The following is a 20,356-nucleotide window of genomic DNA, read 5'->3' on the forward strand; positions in this document are numbered from 1 at the left end:
CTTCACATAGACAGTCCCAGTTTCCGCACCCCAAGCTTCTCATCACAATCCTGGTCTGCTTTTTCCAGCCAGTCCTACTCTCCCATTTCAGACATCCCAGTCCCAGTCTGCCTCCCACTTCCAGTCCCATTCTCTTTGCCTAGCCAGCTCCAATTTCCCCTTCCTACCTCCTTTTCTGATCTGTCTCCCCTTACCACTGGCCTCCAATTGCCATCTCCCACTCATGTTTCCCATTCCTCCTTGCTCCCAATCTCCCTTTCCAGGATCCTTATCCAATCACTCTCCCTCCATGGATCTCCTAGTACCTACCATAGCTATTCACCTTCCTAGCTTCTTGTTCCAGTGTATTTGCCTACTCTGTTCTCCCCATGCAACCTGTCAGATCCATCTGTCCAACCTCCTTTCTTCTACCTTGCCATCCAGTCCCAGTCTCCTTCCCTGCTCACTCCTCATCCAAATTTGAGTCTATTCCTAATGGGTCCCAGTTCCCCAGGTTCCCACTCTAGCTCCCAGTCCCCCTTTCCCAGTCAGTCCCAGTCTCTTCTCACCCCAGTCCCAGTCTCCTTGATCAACCACTCAATCTCCTCTGGCTCCCAATCACAGTTTCCTTTACCCCAATTCAGAGTCCCAGTTTCCCTCTATCCCCCACCTCCCGTCCCAGTTCCCACCACCCTCAAGGCGTTTTCCCCCCCAAATCTACCTCCTCATCCCACCCAGCTGATCTGGCTTTTAGCCTCTCTGCATTCAATTCAGGCACCTTCTTCCTCCATGTTGCCGGGGCGCAGCAGGGGGACAGAGAACACAGGAGACACAACTCACTGCTCTCAGTACCAGTGCCTAGAGCCAGCCCAGAGCAGCAATTGCAGGGCAGTCCTGCTCAGTTCTGGGCTGGAACATGCACTGTGCAGATGGAATCTCCAGAGATTTTAGATGGGAACTGCTAGCAAGTCTCTACATAGGTATGATGTTTTTCAAAGGCTTATAACTTGGCCAAATTTGGGTGGATATTTACAGAACAGCAAAAGCCACATTCCTGATGCAAAGGCCACCCCTTGCCAGTCCCTACTCCAAAGCATGGAGGTTCTAGAGCTTCTTAAAGAAAAGCTTGCCAGAATTTCATAATATGGGCAAAATAACATTTTTCCCCATTGATTCTGGCTGAAGTTTTCCTAAAGCCTCAAGCAGATACTTAGCATGGCAAATGTCAGCCTGAAATGTTAATATTTGGCAAAGTTATAAGCAATTCAAAACATAGTTTTATAATGGGAAATGTCCATCAACCTTATAGTTGGTGCTCCAGCTCTGCCTTCATTTACATACATACACACACACACACACACACACACAGAATTTATGGCATCCGACGAAGTGGGCATTCACCCACGAAAGCTCATGCTGCAAAACATCTGTTAGTCTATAAGGTGCCACAGGATTCTTTGCTGCTTTTACAGAACCAGACTAACATGGCTACCTCTCTGATACAGAATTTATGGTATCATTTAAATTGATAAATGGTCAACTAACCCCATCTCCCCCTCAACATACCCATAATTAATTTGGTGATTTTTTTAAAAACACACATTCTAGCAGAAATTGGTCTTAAGGACAGCTTTGAAAGAAGAGACAATATCAGTCCTAAAGATCAGTTCAGAGGAGGTTTGTCATGTGTGCAAGCAGAAAACAACAAATTGTTAAAAAAAAAAGACCAGTATTTTTAGCTGCCTTCCTCTAATCAGCTGTAAGAAAGATAAGGTAGCAACACAGCTACAACACTGCATACTAATCAGCTGTAGTTAACCATATTTGCATAAATGTAATTTAAAAAAAGAAAAGAAAATCCCCAAATATTCTAGGAAAGTGTTTTACCATTTGGAAAAATAGGAACTATTTCTTTCACTATGTTAAGTACTTGCAAATTTGAAATGTCCTTCAAATGCACAGTCAATCATAAAATGCAAATAAGGATATATTTAATTACAACAAAAAATTCCAAAACCTTTTTAGGTAGTGCACGTTTTATTTCTTCAACCTTGAGGATATTTAAAAACTGTAAATAAAGAAACAGCATTTTACCAAGAAATTTAATTAATTAAACAAAAATGCTAAAAAATAGAAGTTAGGATTATATTTCTAGGGCATCATGAGAGGAACAATTTATTTGTGAAGATAAACATTTTAAAATCAGGCCACTTATTTAGATGCCCACATTTCCACTCAGGAGCTTGACTTTAGGTATCCATATTTTAAAATCTTGAGGTCTAATCTCTACTGTCTGATTAGTGAATGCAATCTCAGATCTAATCCAGTAAGATTTTTTTAAACACTTCAACATTTTTATAACTTAGAGTACTCAGAAACTCTCCTTTAAATTTAAAGAAAGGTTCCCAGAAAAGTCACATGACTGACAATGCTAAAACCCCAGGACTGAAAATTACTTTAAGATCCCTGGTCTGCATTCCCTGCCCTTAATAACATAGTAGATGTAAACTATATTTAAGGTCAATAAAATCAAGTTGTACGGCAGGGATAATACCAAGACTAATTACTGTGTTAATTCATATGGCTAGCCAATCAATTCTTTTCAATTCCCCAAAGCACTTTCCTTCTATACATGCATTGCATTTTTCTTTTTTTCCCATTAGTATAGACCTGATATGCATGGTTCTCAGTTTCCTAGGACTGTATAGGATTTGATCTCTTGAACTTTTCAGAAACAATGGTGAAATATGAAAATTGAAAGAGACAAAAAGAAATAGAATTAAAGCTGGAGGACACAGAAAATGGAGACTGCAGGAATAACATAAGGACGAGAGGTATTCCAGATGAGACTGAATTAAGAAATCTGCTGGACACATTAGATGACATTTTCCATGACATATTAAAAGTGGCCAATAAAGACTGCATTCATATTGAGAGGGCAGATCTCTTTTCCTCAGGCCCCCAATCAGGCTCCACACCAAGAGAAATGACTGTCCAATTACTGTCAAGACAAGGATAAAACACAGAGGATAATGAGGAAGATGAGCTGAACCAATGATGATTCTTAACCAGTACATACAAATTTTCCCAGATCTGGCATCCTCAACCCTGAGAAAGCAAAAGGAACTATACCAGGTGACCACAATTCTTAGAAAGAACATAAGATACAAAGAGGCATTCCCATTTAGACAGTCCTTTAAATGGAAGGACAGATATATGTGTATTTCAGATCCAAAAGAAGGGAAACAGGTACTTATGGACCCAGGAATAGGCAAATTAGATTAAAAAATATGAATGGGATTAAAGACATTGGTTCTACAGATCACCAAGAAATCACTGGAAATCAGGGAGATCAAAGAGAGCCTGAACAGCTCAAAAAGATGCATCACCGATACAACAGGACAGATATGAAAGCAGAAGACACAGTCCAGATCCAGAAGAACAAGATTAGTATATAGGCTAACACATTAAAATAGATAATAGATACTATATCCATGTGGTTATAATGATAAAGGGATATAGTGAAATGAAAGCCGGGCTGTAGAGCACCCAGGATATTTTACTCTAGGTGGATACAGTATACGTAGTAGATGTAACATCATAATTAATTTATTTTATAATATAAACCACAACATTAAATTAATAAACTAGCAGGAGGCCCAGATCTCCCTTACTGAAGTAAGTTTGACATTACAGTAATTATAAACATTTCAAAATTTATGTTAATTGAAGGGTCATCTATGGTAGAATATTTTAAGAATAGGTAAACTCAGAGATGGTATAATAATCTCACAAGATCCAATCATAGAATCATAGAATCTCAGGGTTGGAAGGGACCTCAGGAGGTCATCTAGTCCAACCCCCTGCTCAAAGCAGGACCAAACCCAACTAAATCATCCCAGCCAGGGCTTTGTCAAGCCTGACCTTAAAAACCTCTAAGGAAGGAGATTCCACTACCTCCCTAGGTAACCCATTCCAGTTCTTCACCACCCTACTAGTGAAAAAGTTTTTCCTAATATCCAACCTAAACCTCCCCCTCTGCAACTTGAGACCATTACTCCTTGTTCTGTCATCTTCTACCACTGAGAACAGTCTAGATCCATCCTCTTTGGAACCCCCTTTCAGGTAGTTGAAAGCAGCTATCAAATCCCCCCTCATTCTTCTCTTCTGCAGACTAAACAATCCCAGTTCCCTCAGCCTCTCCTCATAAGTCATGTGCTCCAGCCCCCTAATCATTTTTGTTGCCCTCCGCTGGACTCTCTCCAATTTATCCACATCCTTCTTGTAGTGTGGGGCCCAAAACTGGACACAGTACTCCAAATGAGGCCTCACCAGTGCTGAGTAGAGGGGGATGATCACATCCCTTGATCTGCTGGAAATGCCCCTACTTATACAACCCAAAATGCCATTAGCCTTCTTGGCAACAAGGGCACACTGTTGACTCATATTCAGCTTTTCGTCCACCGTAACCCCTAGGTCCTTTTCTGCAGAACTGCTACCCAGCCATTCGGTCCCTAGTCTGTAGCAGTGCATGGGATTCTTCCGTCCTAAGTGCAGGACTCTGCACTTGTCCTTGTTGAACCTCATCATATTTCTTTTGGCCCAATCCTCTAATTTGTCTAGGTCCCTCTGTATCCTATCCCTACCCTCCAGCGTATCAACAACTCCTCCCAGTTTAGTGTCATCTGCAAACTTGCTAAGGGTGCAGTCCACACCATCCTCCAGATCGTTAATGAAGATATTGAACAAAACCGGCCCCAGCACCGACCCTTGGGGCACTCCACTTGATACCGGCTGCCATCTAGACATGGAACCATTGATCACTACCCGTTGAGCCCGACCATCTAGCCAGTTTTCTATCCACCTTACCGTCCATTCATCCAGCCCAGACTTCTTTAACTTGCTGGCAAGAATACTGTGGGAGACTGTATCAAAAGCTTTGCTAAAATCCAGAAATAGTACATCCACTGCTTTCCCCTCATCCACAGAGCCGGTTATCTCGTCATAGAAGGCAATTAGGTTAGTCAGGCATGACTTGCCCTTGGTGAATCCATGCTGACTGTTCCTGATCACTTTCCCCTCCTTTAAGTGGTTCAGGATTGATTCCTTGAGGACCTGTTCCATGATTTTTCCAGGGACTGAGGTGAGACTGACTGGCCTGTAGTTCCCTGGATCTTCCTTCTTCCCTTTTTTAAAGATGGGCACTACATTAGCTTTTTTCCAGTCATCCGGGACCTCCCCCGATCGCCATGATTTTTCAAAGATAATGGCCAATGGCTCTGCAATCTCATCGGCCAACTCCTTTAGCACCCTCGGATGCAGCGCATCCGGCCCCATGGACTTGTGCTCGTCCAGCTTTCCTAAATAGCCCCGAACTACTTCTTTTTCCACAGAGAGCTGGTCACCTCCTCCCCATACCGTGCTGCAGAGTGCAGCTGTCTGGGAGCTGACCTTGTCTGTGAAGACAGAGGCAAAAAAAGCATTGAGTACACAAGCTTTCTCCACATCCTCTGTCACTAGGTTCCCTCCCTCATTCAGCAAGGGGCCCACACTTTCCTTGACTTTCTTCCTGTTGCTAACATACCTAAAGAAACCCTTCTTGTTACTCCTAATATCTCCGGCTAGCTGCAACTCCAAGTGTGATTTGGTCTTCCTGATTTCACACCTGCATGCCTGAACAATACTTTTATACTCCTCCCTGGTTATTTGTCCAATCTTCCACTTCTTGTAAGCTGTTCTTTTGTGTTTAAGACGAGCAAGGATTTCACTGTTAAGCCAAGCTGGTCGCCTGCCATATTTACTTCTCTTCCTACACATCGGGATGGTTTGTTCCTGCAACCTCAATAAGGTTTCTTTGAAATACAGCCAGCTTTATAACAATGTTATAAACGTGTTTGGCCCAATTAAATAAGGCTTAGTTCTTAAGAATATATCTTTAAAAAAAGAAATGAAAAAGAAACCCTTCTTTGAGCAGGGAACTATCAAGCCCGTGCAGGAAGTAAGGAAAGTCTGGGCTCTCATAGTTAGAGGCGACCAGGTGACAATGGGGGAATGCCCAGGGAGGGTGAACAAGGGAAACGGGGGATAAGTGAACAGATGTTAAATATTGTCGTATGCTTTAATAGAAAATATTACATTAATAACAAAATGTTAGGGCCCAGAATTTAAAAGTTTATGGTAAATCAGACTCAGGATCAGGGTGCAACAATATAGGCATTACAAAAGGAAAAGCAACATATGTGTGAGTTTTAAAATTACTGTGTGTTTGATGGGACCACTATTACAAATTTTACTTACAGAAGAATCACAAATATAATGGAGCCCTGGCATCTGGCTGGGGGAGGGGGATCTCACTACTTTTAACAAATAGTATACAGGGTGAGAGCAGAGCTGGTAGTCATGGGTAAGTTTATTAATGTCATGTTTGTTAACATGAAGGGGATGAACAGTCCAAAAAAAAAAGGAAAAGTATATTCTGCTCACTGAAAAGGTTTTACTAGTATAATCTATTTACAAGAAACACGCTTGAAGAAAAATGAGTATAAATACCTGAACACTTCTTGGATACAGATACCATATGTCTCTCCAGAGCAATCTAACAGAAGAGGGGTGACAACACTCTTGGCTAAATACTTCCCTTTTATTGTTTCAGCACACACTGTAGAGGAGAGATGTATTTTAATTAAGGGGTCCTTTAGAGTTAAACTTTTCATCTTAGCCAAGATATACGCTCCCAGTTAGAGGCAAACTTCTCTTTTTAATCCATTTTTTAGGGATTTAGGAAGTTTCAGTGAAGATGATGTTATTCTAAGAGGTACATGCCTAACGGGAGCTGAATCTGAATGTCAGGGACTATATATATTATTCTGCTCCTCGTGGACATTATTCCAGGATTTATATTATTTTTGTGTCTACGACCCTGACTAATTTAGTCAAAAAATTTATCTGGCAGATATAAATTGGTGTGCTCATGCCCCTGCATATATCAGATTAAAAGATTGGAACTCAGTGGAAAAACAAAAGGCCTGGCAGTTGAACAGAGCTTTTATGTATGACTCCCTTAGAATTCAAGAGCTGGAAGAAAATGTTGAGCAACATATAGATGAAAACTATAAGGAAGGGATCAATAAAAGTGTTCTCTGGTATGCTGGAAAGGTGGTAAAGAGGAGGATCCTTATAAATAAAGCATCATACCTCAAAAAGATGAGAGGTCTTGAAGAAGAGAGTTTGGTTCAAAAACTTTCTGTTTTGGAAGGTAGACATAAATCTACAGGATCTAAAATAGTATAAGAAAATAAATTAGAAGAGGGAAGATTAACCTGTTACAAACAGGTAAGGCTGTGCAAACACTTAGATATATTAAACAAAAATATTATGAAAAGGGCAATAAAGTTGAAAAAAGTTTAAAAAAGTAACAGGATAATTCAGCCATCCTTTTGATTAAAAATAAAAAAGGGAGATTTACTAATTGGCATCAAACAGATCTCTGAAACATTTGCTACCTTTTTCCATACTTTGTTTGGTTCAGAAAATCCAATCCCTGAATAGCTCTCAGAAGATAAGGTTCAGCTCTTAATGGGCAAATTGCTGCTGAGGAAGTTGTAATTAAGACTTTAAAACTGAGTAACGCTCAAGGTGCCGATGGGTTTTCTGCAGAGTATTATAGAGCTCTAAAGCAAGTGTTGGTCCCTTTTTTTAAACTGAATTGTTTCATGATATATCACAGGGGAACAAAATTCTAGGTTCACGGGAAGAGGCAGAAACTGTGGCCATTCCTAAAGAAGGAAAATATCTTACCAATTGTGCATCATATAGACCTACTTCTTTAATTAACATGGATGCTAAAATTAATGCCAAGGTGCTAGCAAACAGATTGAGCATCATCTTGCCCAAATTTGCTTACCCTCTTCAATCTGATATTAGAAAAACTCTGAATTTGATTTATAATGTTAATTCTGGCAATTCTTGCCGCATGCTTCTTCTTTAGATGCTGAGAAAACCTTCAACCCAGCTGGAGTGAGAGAACCTCAGACAGATTTTGGTAAAGTTTGGCTTTGGAAATCATTTTATAGGGGCAACTTGGCCCTGTATACTCATCCTCAAGAGTCTGCTTGAGTTAATGGTCCATCATCAATCCCCTTCTTTTAATTTGGCTAGGGGTACAAGATAGGGTTATCCCCATTTATTTTCGTAATAGAGCCATTTGCAGCAAATGTGAGAAATGTCTCCTCAGTAAAGGGCATCAAAACACCTTCTGGATTAGAACACATAATAGCTTTGTATGATGATGATGTCTTCTTACATTTGTAGGATCTAAATCCTTGTTAAAAATTACAGAAGAATTAATATTGGAATTTGGGCAGGAAATTTTAGGAAGTTATATCCCCTAAAGGGTCAATATTTAAGAATAAATATTGTAGAGAAAAAAAATCTTTTAATGGCAAATTACCTTCCAACGTGGAATAAAATAATAAGAGACTTGCAGGAATAGAACAAATATGAAATTTCTTGGCTAGGTAAGGTAGCCTCAGTAAAGATGAATATCCTTCCAAAGTTGTTATTTTTGTTTGAGTGCATCCCTGTTGATATCGCTGACATGACATTAAAAACATGACAGAATGTGTTATTAAAATTTACATGGAAACAAAAGACAAAGGGTGAGTTCTAAAATTCTGAATAAGCCTACAAAGTGTGGTAGACTAACTTTCCCTAAGATGGCTTATTATTATTATGCATCACAATTAAAAGATGTGATCAACTGAGTTAATAACAGATTACTCAAACAGGACTGGAGCCCAAATAGTTATTCATAGTAACTCTTGGGTAACAAGTAATGCAGATCACCAATTTTAAAAATAAAGCAAGCAAGCAAGCAATCGCCCATTCATCTAGACCACCTAAACAGCTTTCGACCATTTTAAAAAAAAATTCCCATTGTCGGGGCCCTCTCCCTTAAATACTTTCATTAAGAATTAGGAATTGATCCCCAGGAAATATCGAAGTTACTATTTATTGTGGGTAAGAGCTGAGATTACTCAATTTGGACAGCTGTTCCTGGATCCTCATTTAAAATCATACCAAGTAGCATGTACCAATGTAAATAAAAGATCCCATATTTTTAATATTTACAAGTCAAATATTTTATTGTGAAATCTGGATATAAGGCAGCTCTTGTAAAGATAGACCCTGTAAAGGGAGACCTTCTGTCCATCGAGGAGGTAATCCAGGAGCAAGCTGGAACAAAAGCTTCAATTTGTATATACAATTTTCATTGACAATGATGTTGGTAAGAAAACAACCCAGATAGGAAAATGGAAGAGGGATTTGGACAAAAAATTCATCTGAATGAGTGGGCCTCTATATGGGAAAAGGGATACACATCTTCAATTTCTATAGCTCAGAAATATTTTATTTAATTTATAAATTATTGCTTAGATGGCATTTGACTCCAGTTAATATCCATTGTATTTTTGCTGGTAGGAAGACAGTCTGTTGAAGGGGTTGTGAGAAAAGGGGAACATGCTTGCACATGTCTTATGTTCCAAAAATTCATGCTTCAGGGGTTCAGCCAGCCACTGGCAGGGGTCAGGAAGGGATTTTCCCATTGCTTGCATGTTTTCTGGCAGGGTTTGTTTTGTTTTGCGTTGCTTTTATCTCTTTCCTCTGAACTGTTAGGGGTGGCCACATGGAATATGTTATGTAAAAATTTAATGTTTTCCTCATTTTAAAAAAAGCATTGATTTTTAGGCAATGCCATATATTCTGTTACACTGGAATAAAGAGTGGGATAAAAAGGATAACACAAAATCTTAAGCATATCTCAGATCCCTGTGTCATGCATATGATGAACTGATAAGACTAAGCAAAAATACTTGTAAAAAAAAAAACAACCATTTTTTTCTACAAACACTAAACTCCACCCAATTAATCATTAAGTACTTTCACATTAAGGTCACTGAAAGATTTTTTCTTTTCCTTTTATTTTTTAAAATGATTTTCCGTAGGAACTTCTGTCAAAATGCTTTTACAGACCGATTTAAAAGAAGAAGAGAGACACTCCAGTGCCAAGTAAACTAAGTATATTCCAAGTTTAGTGTGAGGGTAAAAAACCTGGTAAATTTTGCAATGAGCTAAAATCATTTATTTAGTGGAGCAGTTATTAAGAGAAGAATATTCATCTTTTTCTTCTGAGAACTCAGGGAAACAAGATTTGGCTTTAATGATCTTTTCCCATCAGGGTTTATGAGAATTAACATCCCAAAACAGCTAAGATGAAATCCTGGCCCCACCAAAGTCAAGGGCAAAACTCCTATTGACTTCAGTGGAGCCAGGATTTCACTCCCTGTTGGGCTCTGACTTGGAGCAAAGGATTGCCCATCTGATTTCCTTTGCAGGATAAGAGCCTTCATTCTCTCTGGTTGCTGCAATGTTCCCCTCCCCCTTATCCTCGTTGTTTCAGTTTTTGATTGTTTTTTAGTTGTCGGGGCTGGGGGCAGGGGGAAAATGTTCTTACATAAAGACACAAAAAAAAACCACCGAGCAAACCAAACGAACACACATTTAATATAAGCTAAATGGGATGAAACAAGTCTTTGATGTTCCACAGCTTCGCTGAACTGGAGGGAATACAGTAAAAAGTGACTAAATAGCTCTAAAGAGAAGATCTCTGCAAATTTCTACTCTAGTGGCCGCTCCTAAAGGCTCTTCTTTTACGTCAATAGTACAAATTAAATTTTTTTATTAAAGCTAATGTTAAAAAAATTATATAATACATAGGTTGAGAAAAGAGTGTTTGTACATCTGGGTATAGAGCTTAGATTATCCCCATGATACAAAGTTTGTTTTTAAAGTCATAAAATACATATAGTGCATGAATGAATTTAAGACTACAGTTTAGATCAGGGGTCGGCAACCTAACTCAAGTGTGCCAAAGGTGGCACGTGATCCGATTTTTGTTGGCACGCGGGGCAGGCTGAGCCGCTCAGCCCGCTGCCGCTGTGGGGTTCCTGCTACTGGCCCCTTGCCAGCCGGGGTCCCACCGCCGGTCCCACTCAGCACCCGCAGCCGGCCTGGGGTTCCTTCCCCCAGGCTGGCAGCGAGCTGAGACCCCAGCTGGCAGGAGCCGGAAGCCGAAACCCCAGAGCGGGGGCGGGCAGAGACGCTCAGCCCACCGCCGAAACCCCAGAGCTGGATGGGCTGACCCGCTCAGCCTGCTGCCCCTCTGGGGTTCCGGCTGCTGGCCCCTTGCCAGCCAGGGTCCCCACCGCAGTCCCACTCACCTTGCTTCCGGTTGGAGTTCCAGCGCAGGCTCCCTACCAAACAGGGTCCAGGCCTCCAGCCCTGCTCAGCCCTACCAGCCGCCAGCTCCACTCACCTCAGCTGCTGATCTGGGGTTCCAGCCAGTTAACAACTGATCACTCAGAAGCCGGTGTGCAGCTTAAAGTATCCAATATGTGCCACCAGACATTGGAAAACTCAGCAAGGAAAAGCAAGGGCAAGGATCACACTAAACTAATAAGATCTGCATTTTAATTTAAATTTTAAATAAAGCTTCTGAAACATTTTGAAAACCTTGTTTACTTTACATATAACAGTAATTTGGTTATATATTATAGACTTATAGGGAGACCTTCTAAAAAACGTTATAATGTATTACTGGCACGCAAAGACTTAAATTAGAGTGTATACATGAAGACTCGGCACACCACTGCTGAAAGGTTGTCGACCCCTGGTTTAGATATTAGCATCCATGCATTCGGGTACATTATTCATGAAAAAAGTTATACAGAGAGTTGGTGGCGGAAAACAAAATATATCAACAAGTGAGGATTTTCCCTTAGTAATTGAGAATTTCGGATAGCTCGTCCATTTAGAGAAAAAACAGTCCACCAGGAAAGTATTTTAGTTACTTTCCAGACTGCTCTTCTCATTGGCACTCCAGTTCATTCCTTCTGATATTGCCAGTGTTCGGTGATGTGTTCTATGTAGATGCCACTCGACCACCTGATGGTGTCTGACACCAGGAGTTGCTGCATCAGCCAAGCATAGCATTGACCGACTCCACATTCTCTCAGCACTTGCTCGTTACCAGAGTCCCATGCTCCCAGGGATCCGACAATCAGCGTGTGAATTTGGACCTCATAGCCCCCAGCTCTCAGGGTGTTGGCCAGAGAGGCATATTTCTCTAGCTTTTGAGATCAGGCGTCATGGAAAGCCGAGGTCCTGTTTTCAAAGGGCACTGTGATGTCCACTATGATGATCTTCTTCCGGTCCTCATTGGTGATGACAATGTTAGGACACAGTTGGCTGTCGGTTCCGGGGATGGTGGAGTTCACGGCAACCTTCCCCACAGGTGGCAGGATGGCTCTGACCAGGCAATCTTGGATGGCATTGTATCGAAGCTGCCAGGCTCTGGAATGGGGCTTGCAGCTACACAAGACATGTGCTAGTGTCTTGTTGGCATTGTTGGCATTCCTTGTCCCAATTTCCATGGTGGACGGCTATGATCAGCAGGACGCAGTTGAACCAGGCCCGGTGGATGAAGCTCCAGTTGGCAAATTGGGTGAAGCTGCCCCCGGGTAGGAAGTGGTTGCTGGCGTCCCACTTGCACGTCACCTCAAAGGCCTTGCCCTGGTCCGGCTTCCATTTCAGGTTTTCCACATGTTGGCAGCAGATGGCATCCTTCAGGGTCCTCTCCAGCTTGGTTTTGGTTCTCGGAGTGATGATGGTGCACTCTGTGTTCTTCACCTGTAGCACCAGGACTCCCATCTATTACAACCAAAGCTAAAGCATCTGACAAATTACCTTTAAAACTAGGGTGATCTTTCAGAAGATTCCTGGATTTCCATTTCCATCTCAATTTGTATACAAGAGGGTAAGTCTATTTCTTGCAAAAAAAAATTGGCATGATCTTCAATGACAAATGACATGCTATCATGTGCCAAGAAAGATGGGGAATATAGTCACCCCCAGCTTCAACTGGAGCAGCTTTGTTCTCAATCCCCTGAATAATTAATAACTACTTTGGCAATCAGTCATGCATTCCTTAATGGCACCTGAGGCATCAAGTGTCCCATTCACTTGCTCCCCTAAGTAACAATAGATTTTATTACATCAAAGTTTCTACGCCAAAGTTGCAACTGACATAACTGAAACTAAACAAGTCACCAGAAAGAATGTTACCCAGACACACACTGTAATAGTTCATAAGGTTTTTTTCAATCATATATGGTTACTGTGTAAATTACCAATGTATTGGGGGAAGGAGGGGAAGAAGTGGACAGGCTTTCACAACATACTTGAAGATTACTGAAATCATTTTTTGGCAACATTTTTTCCCCTTTTACACACCAAAAAAGCTGAATTGCAAAATCATCATTAAGTAATCCTTAGTGCGTAATGTACCTCTCCATGAATCAAAGACTCAAAACAATTGGACGCAACATGGAAGAATGACTCAAAATGATGGACATTTTTAAAAAAAAAGTAGGAAGCTTAAAATGATACCAAGTTAGTTTCTATAGTACAGACAATTTCCAACACCTCTGCTTCAGAAGACTCCAAAACAAATAATTTACAAGTATAAATTATATATACAAATGTACAAAGTTTCTGGAGAACAAGTATAAAACAGAGGAGATGAAATAAAATTAGGTCTAAAATAAGGGATGGCCCGCTGGTAAGTAAGTACTCAAAAAGTGAAGAGCTTCACATGTCTGAATTCTGTACTATGTATACAAGTATTTGAAGAAAAATAATTAGATCTGGTCAGGGAATCTTTGCCATCTACGCTGGTTAGGGTCTGAACTAGAGTAAGAGCTTTCTATATAATGATGCTGCAACTAGTGACACTACTGCTGAAACTCTTTTTGTCTGATTAAGTCTGAGAAAGAAAGTCATCAGACTTACCACCATTCTTCGGATACTAAATCATCATGTAAAATGTTGGTTTGCAATTTAATATACAAAAGTTTTTTTAAAAAGCTATTATAAATTACAGCAGAATTAAACAAAGTCATTCCCTCCGCCTTAGGAATCCTGTGCCCCTCACTGTGTGTGGCCTCCAACAACAGAAACAAGCTTGCACTGCTTTATTTCAGTTTTGCTTCATTTCTCCTCAAACAATCTCTCATTGCTAATCTGCCAGGTCTACCCCTTCCCCCGCTCCCAGCAGAGTGGGGGTGGGGGGAGGAACATGTTAACTGTTTAGGACCAAGTCATAAAAGTAGACCAGTTATTTTTCAGCATCCATTTGATTACTTTACTCTGCTTCATTTAGACTTTTTGCTTCTGCACAACCAGAACCATCTTTCATTTTTGGACATGTGGATTTCTACTTCTTTTGAAGTATAGTGTGATATAGCATCACACAGAGGGGGTGGAAGGTCCCTGGGAATTGGGGAGAGGTAGAGGAATAGAAGGGGGAGTGAGAGGGGCCTCCAGGCTGGGAAGGAGGGTCTCAGGGTTCCTACCTGCTCCCAGGCCTGGTCCAGACACTCTGGCTTCTACTCCATGGCAGCCACTCCAGATCCTCTGGGTCCCACTCCCATCATTTCCAACCCTTCCCTCCAGGGCATGTAACAGGTTTATGTGGAGGTAGAGCCCCCCCCACAATATTTCTATTGTAGGAGCACTAACCTCCCACACCCCCCCCCCCCAGAATTACAGTTAACAGCAAAATTAGTGACAGTAAGTTTTGTGCAACAGTTTTCAATATCTGTAGCTTAGATTAAGTAAATTCTGTTTTGAAGCTCATCACTTGTGATTAATGTGAAATATACAGTGCCACATAGTTGATGGTTGCATGGGCTGCATATTGAAATATGAAACATTATACTTTATAGCTTGTTACACGATCAAATTTGGGGTATAAAGAGCATTTCCTATTCCAAAGGGAGAAATGAATACATAGCCACACAATTACTTTTGGAATTGAAAAAGGGGCATTTGTTATACTTAGGGCTTCTGTTTGTGGGGGAGGGTTAATGCACCAGTTAATGCACAGTTAATGGACCAGTTAATGCACAACACTTTAGAGTGCTTTAAAAATCATAGTCCCCATAGTCCACCTTATTGCTCTATGTAGACAAGTATCCATTTCCACTGTTTACTAGATAAACACTGATTTGTTTTTTCTTTTTAAATCAAGGGTGTTTTATCTGATTCTGAACTCAAACCAGTGAAATTCCACTGATGTGAATGGAAATACTCCTGACCGATACCTATGCAAGTGAAATCACTATGACTATGTGTATATATCTAAGATGATGTATATTTGTACCATATTGTACATACAAATTGTACGTATAATATGTTGTGTATACATACCTCATATGTATGTGATAAATTGAGAATTATGAATGTGTCACTTGCCCACTAATCCATCTCTCAGAAACATATCCTCACATTCCAAATCTCTTCAAATCTTCAAACAGCTCCTATTGTTTTAACTCAACCTTACAAAGAAAGATTTCCTCCCTCTACTTCTGAATGTGAAACCTTACCTCCAAAATTACATCTGCCTCAAGCCCAGAATGGGTAAAAGTCAATGACGACAGCGTTTCTATACAGACAAACAATACAACCTTAGAGCTGATGATCTCACGATCCTGCACAGCTAGAAAGGGGAGCTTTTTAAAAGCCTAAGAAAAGTGAGATTTCTCTATGGAATAGCATATACAGAATATATAACAGTCTGATGTGGTGAAAAGGTTTTAACACCACTTGTTTTGAATAATCTGGATAACCTAATAGTGTCTTTACCACTTGTGTAACATGCCCATTTTAAACTCATTTATTCATCATTTGTTCTTCAAAAACTTCATTCACTTGATCCTCTCAATGGGACAAACTTCTTGAACTCAAGACTTTTTGACAGACTAGATAATAATATAGAGAGTAGAGGATAGGTCCATCAATGGCTATTAGTCAGGATAGGCGAGGATAGTGTCCCTAGCCTCTGTTTGCCAGAAGCTGGGAATAGGCAACAGGGGATGGATCAATTGATGATTATATCTGTTCTGTTCATTCCCTCTGGGGTACCTGGCATTGGCCACTGTCAGAAGCCAGGATACTGGACTAGATGGACTGTTGGTCTGACCCAGTCTGGCCATTCTTATGGTCTTACATAGATGATTGGAGGAAGAAGCTACTAGGGCAGAAACAACATTCTAAAGTTTTTATTACATCCTTGTCCAGCAGAAAAATGGCTGATGCTAACCAACTTACTCTTCATCAAATTATGAGGAAGATAAAATAAATTCACCTCTCTTAGTTCAAGTAAGTATAATCAGCTCTTATTACAGCATCTGTTTTGTACAGAATGGCATAAATGTAAAGATAAGGGAATTCTTAAACTTATGAATGTGTTTATTTAAACCATTCCACAAATTTCAGATGGATTTTGGATTACACACAAATCCCACCTGTTACATGTGTCATGGAGAAAATGAAAAAGCTAGACAGCTGCCCAAAAAAATCCACTTATTTTTGGATTTATGTTACCGTTTTCTAAAATTGAATATACTTGGTCAAATTTTTTCCTCACTTATACATGTTCCACTCCCTTTAATTCAGCTGTGTGAAACTGTAAAGCTTGGCTAGGTTCACAAACTGAACTGAATTTTGGATTCATATGAACATTTGGCAATGAGCTAGTTTCAGGATTCACTGTGAGTATGTAACAGTTCTATTAAGAAGTTATCACACCAATTTGTTACATATACAGGTGGCAAATGTATGATCTTTTAGCAACCACTGCAGGTAAAAAAACCCCTAACATTTCACATTTTTGTTAATAATTTGCAATTATTTAGTTCCTTACATCTAAGTATCCAAAGCACTTTACAAATATCATTATTATTTATTTGTACTGCTGTAGCACTTTGAGGCCATTATCAGGATTGTGCGCCCCTCCTCCCCCAAAACCCACAAATTATGGGAAAACTGAAGTGAAAATGGCAAGAAAACTCAAGTGAACGAGCCAAATGCATTTTTGGTGCAATGCCACTCAAGTTCGTTAGCTTGAAGCATAAAACTGAGTTACAATATGGGTTATTACAATATGGATTACTTTGACCCAATATGTTTTTTTCTTCAGTAATGAGTTTAAAAATAGTTTTAGCCAACATGGCCAATAAGGGTAATTAGGAGATAAGACACACAGAATGAGCTATGAAGAACTGGATAAAAAAACCCAACCATGTAGTTTTGAAATATAGAGTAGGCATTCTGGACCAAATTCATTTGTGGTATAACTCCACTGATGAATTTGACCCTTTATCAATATTTTCTCATCCTTGGAAATATATAAACATTATTTTGGCTGCCAGAAGGCAACAGCAATATGCTGAAGAAGAAAATTGATATACATTAGTGCAGGCCTGCACAACATGTGGCCCGCAGAGGATGAGTAGTGGGCTCACTGTGCGGGCCGTGCGGGGTGAGTAGGCAAGTGGCAGGTGAGGGAGGGGGGCTAAAGAGGCGGGTGGTGGCAAGCCAGGGGGGGTGGGGGGCTGAGGAGGCGAGCGGGCGGGCATTGGTGGGGGCTGAGGAGGCGAGCGAGGAATCAGTGGCTGACCTGTTCTCCTAATCTGGTTTGGCTCCCGTCCCCTCTCCAAGGGTTGCAGCTGTCTGGAGGTGCCTGCCTTCCACGCCTTCCTCATTCACACCTCATTCATTCAACAGGGCAATTGATTACAAAGTGGGGGGAAGATCTTATTCTACTTCTAGCAAAAAGACATTTTTCTTTTACCTTAATTATACTACCTTAGGGACTCGCTATAACATATTACCAAGGTTCAATACCGCTGTTTCGGTGGGGCAGTGTTGGGGAAGGAGGGTTTGTTTCCGTGGGGTGGGCGGTGCTGGGGGGGGTGGAGAGTGTTTCGGGGGGGCTGGGCGGCGGTGGAGGGCGGGCTCTCAGCTGTTTACTTTGGAGTAATATGGCCCTCGCCGCTTTACGAGTTGTGCAGGCCTGCATTAGTGAATGATATTTCAGAGAGAGGACCTGATCTTGAGATGTGTTGAGTACCTGGAAGTTACAAGTGCAACTCTCAGGATCAGTCCCAAAGTGTGTTCCCCAAGAAAAATGTAATGAAAAGCAAGATATAACTTATTGAGTGTTTTGCTTCTACTATAAAACAATTAGCAATGACCACCATTTTTCTGTATTTTAGCTATTTATAACCATTTATACCACTCAGAAGCTTGGCTGTGTCCTTGTAATGGCAAGTCACAACTAACAAATACATTTATTATTTCAATTTTTCCCCTGAAAGAATGCTGGCTGCTATGTGTAATTTCCCAATGAGCTTTGAAATGTTGTTTTCCAGCAGACAAGAAAATCATTCTTTATGCCGGCTGAACTCTTCCCAAAACTAGAAAAAAATATCTTTTTCACTGTACTGCATTAGTAATGCAAGAATTTTTCTGAAGTTTCTACATAAACAACTGATCCCACAACTTCTCAATCCAAAGCCATCCATGCTAACCACAAGAACATTTGGGTAGTTATATTACGGAAATAAAATTTATGGTCCTGGAAGACGGACTTAAGAATAATAATTGTGATAATAATGAAAGATAACAATTAGTAACTAACCCTAAACAATCAAGCCACTCTCCTGAGAAATAGTATTGTTAAAATTTTGTTTTCTTGATAACTCTTGGTCCTGAAACAATGTTACTTACTGGAATGAGGAGAGTATAATGGATGCAGAATCCAGGTTCAGAAGAAAAATATTCATCAGATACAAATCTTATCCTGATCTGGTTTCCTTTGGAGATTTGTTTACTTGGCACAGTACTGGAACCACACCAGCGCCCTAAAATAGTGCCATCACTCGGCTCCTCAACTTCTACAAAGTCGTACCTGAAAGAAAAAGAAAATCAAACATTTATTGACTGATGCATTTCCTACAAAATCCTCATGATTTACTCAACATAGTCACATTTCACTTAAAAAAACCCCCAAAAACAAATGTCTCTTTTCATGATGAAAGTATATCATTGAAGCCAGTAATTTTAATCCTAGTGTCCTCATCCAAGTTGCTACTGGCTTAAACTCATAATAAAGTCATTCAGTGGAGTTAAAAAAAAAAGTTAGAACCAGAGTTAGCATTTTGAACAAAAACTCTTAGTAACAAATGTTTGTTTCTTATATGGAAAACAAGTACAATATATGGGATAGAGAGGAAGAAAATAATCATAAAAGAGAAAAGAAATAAAATAATTTTGAAATATTTTAAAATGTGACACAGTAATTGATATGTGCTATATTTAGTAGCAGTGGTAGTAGTATTTTGCTGATGACCAATGTTCAATGGCTTCTTTTGCAGCTAACAACTTTCTGCTCCTGTACTCTGACAGGAAAGAAAGCTTGGAAAGGCTTGAAGTGGAATTAAGTTCAGTCCAGCAAAGCTCTTAACCATTTTCTTAACTTTAAGCATGTGTGTAGTTCCACTGAGAGCTTTGCTGGATAGGGCTTAAGTATAGAATGCACCAAAAATTATCCAGCATTTTGGGCAACTGTCTCACAATGGATGGTCTGGAGATTGAGTTTTGAAGAAATAACACAAACAATGAAGGTATATCTCATCCCAGTGTTTTGTCATTCCTATCCACTCCACTCAACTTCTGCTCCAAGGAACAGTCATTAAGAATAACCATCTGAGTAGACTGCTTTCTACTTTACCCCTCAAACAGAGGCACAGACATTATTAGGGAGAGGTGTGCAAGGAGCATAAGGCTAATCCAGTACTGAAACTCCCAGGAGATGTAGCACAAAAAGGAGACAAATGTGCTTGAAGCCACCTTTGTGTAAACCAGATCTTTGACCAGTAGAAGGCCAAAGTGGACCCTAACGTAAGTTAGGTATCAGAGGGGTAGCCGTGTTAGTCTGGATCTGTAAAAGCAGCAAAGAGTCCTGTGGTACCTTATAGACTAACAGATATATTGGAGCATGAGCTTTCATGGGTGAATACCCACTTTGTCTGTTAGTCTATAAGGTGCCATAGGACTCTTTGCTGCTTTAACGTAAGTTAGAGCACTCATGGAGTTTGTTTCCATTACTCTACCACTTTCTCACTACCATAAGGTGCGCACTTCCTTTACACCACCCTTTTTGCAGTCTTGGCTTTTGAGTCACACTGCATCAGTGAATACCTCTAGTTTCTAGCTTCTCAGACCTTCCTCAAACAGTCATGAAAGGAAATTATTACTGTTCACAGGATTTTGAACAGGACTGAAAACATGGCAGTTCTGGTCAGTTTTCCCTCTGCTGCAGCTTGGGAATCTCTGTGCAACAGCAGAGGCACTAGAGTTGTCCATCTGATGACGTATGAGGCTGCACTGCTATTTAAGCTTGAAGGTGTCTTTG

General features: G+C 40.4%; 1 protein-coding gene across 1 annotated transcript in view; it reads right to left on the bottom strand.

The window, feature by feature from the left end:
- The window catches only part of PDGFC (platelet derived growth factor C), a 224,169-nt gene that overhangs the window by 43,423 nt on the left and 160,390 nt on the right, over positions 1–20,356 (bottom strand). Inside the window, exon 3 of the mRNA XM_045019907.1 lies at positions 18,670–18,850. Within this exon, the coding sequence (XP_044875842.1) occupies positions 18,670–18,850 (181 nt within the window). The remainder of the gene's footprint in view (positions 1–18,669; positions 18,851–20,356) is intronic.

The sequence above is a fragment of the Mauremys mutica genome, chromosome 5, assembly GCF_020497125.1.
Source record: "Mauremys mutica isolate MM-2020 ecotype Southern chromosome 5, ASM2049712v1, whole genome shotgun sequence".
In the NCBI taxonomy this organism is placed as follows: domain Eukaryota; kingdom Metazoa; phylum Chordata; order Testudines; family Geoemydidae; genus Mauremys; species Mauremys mutica.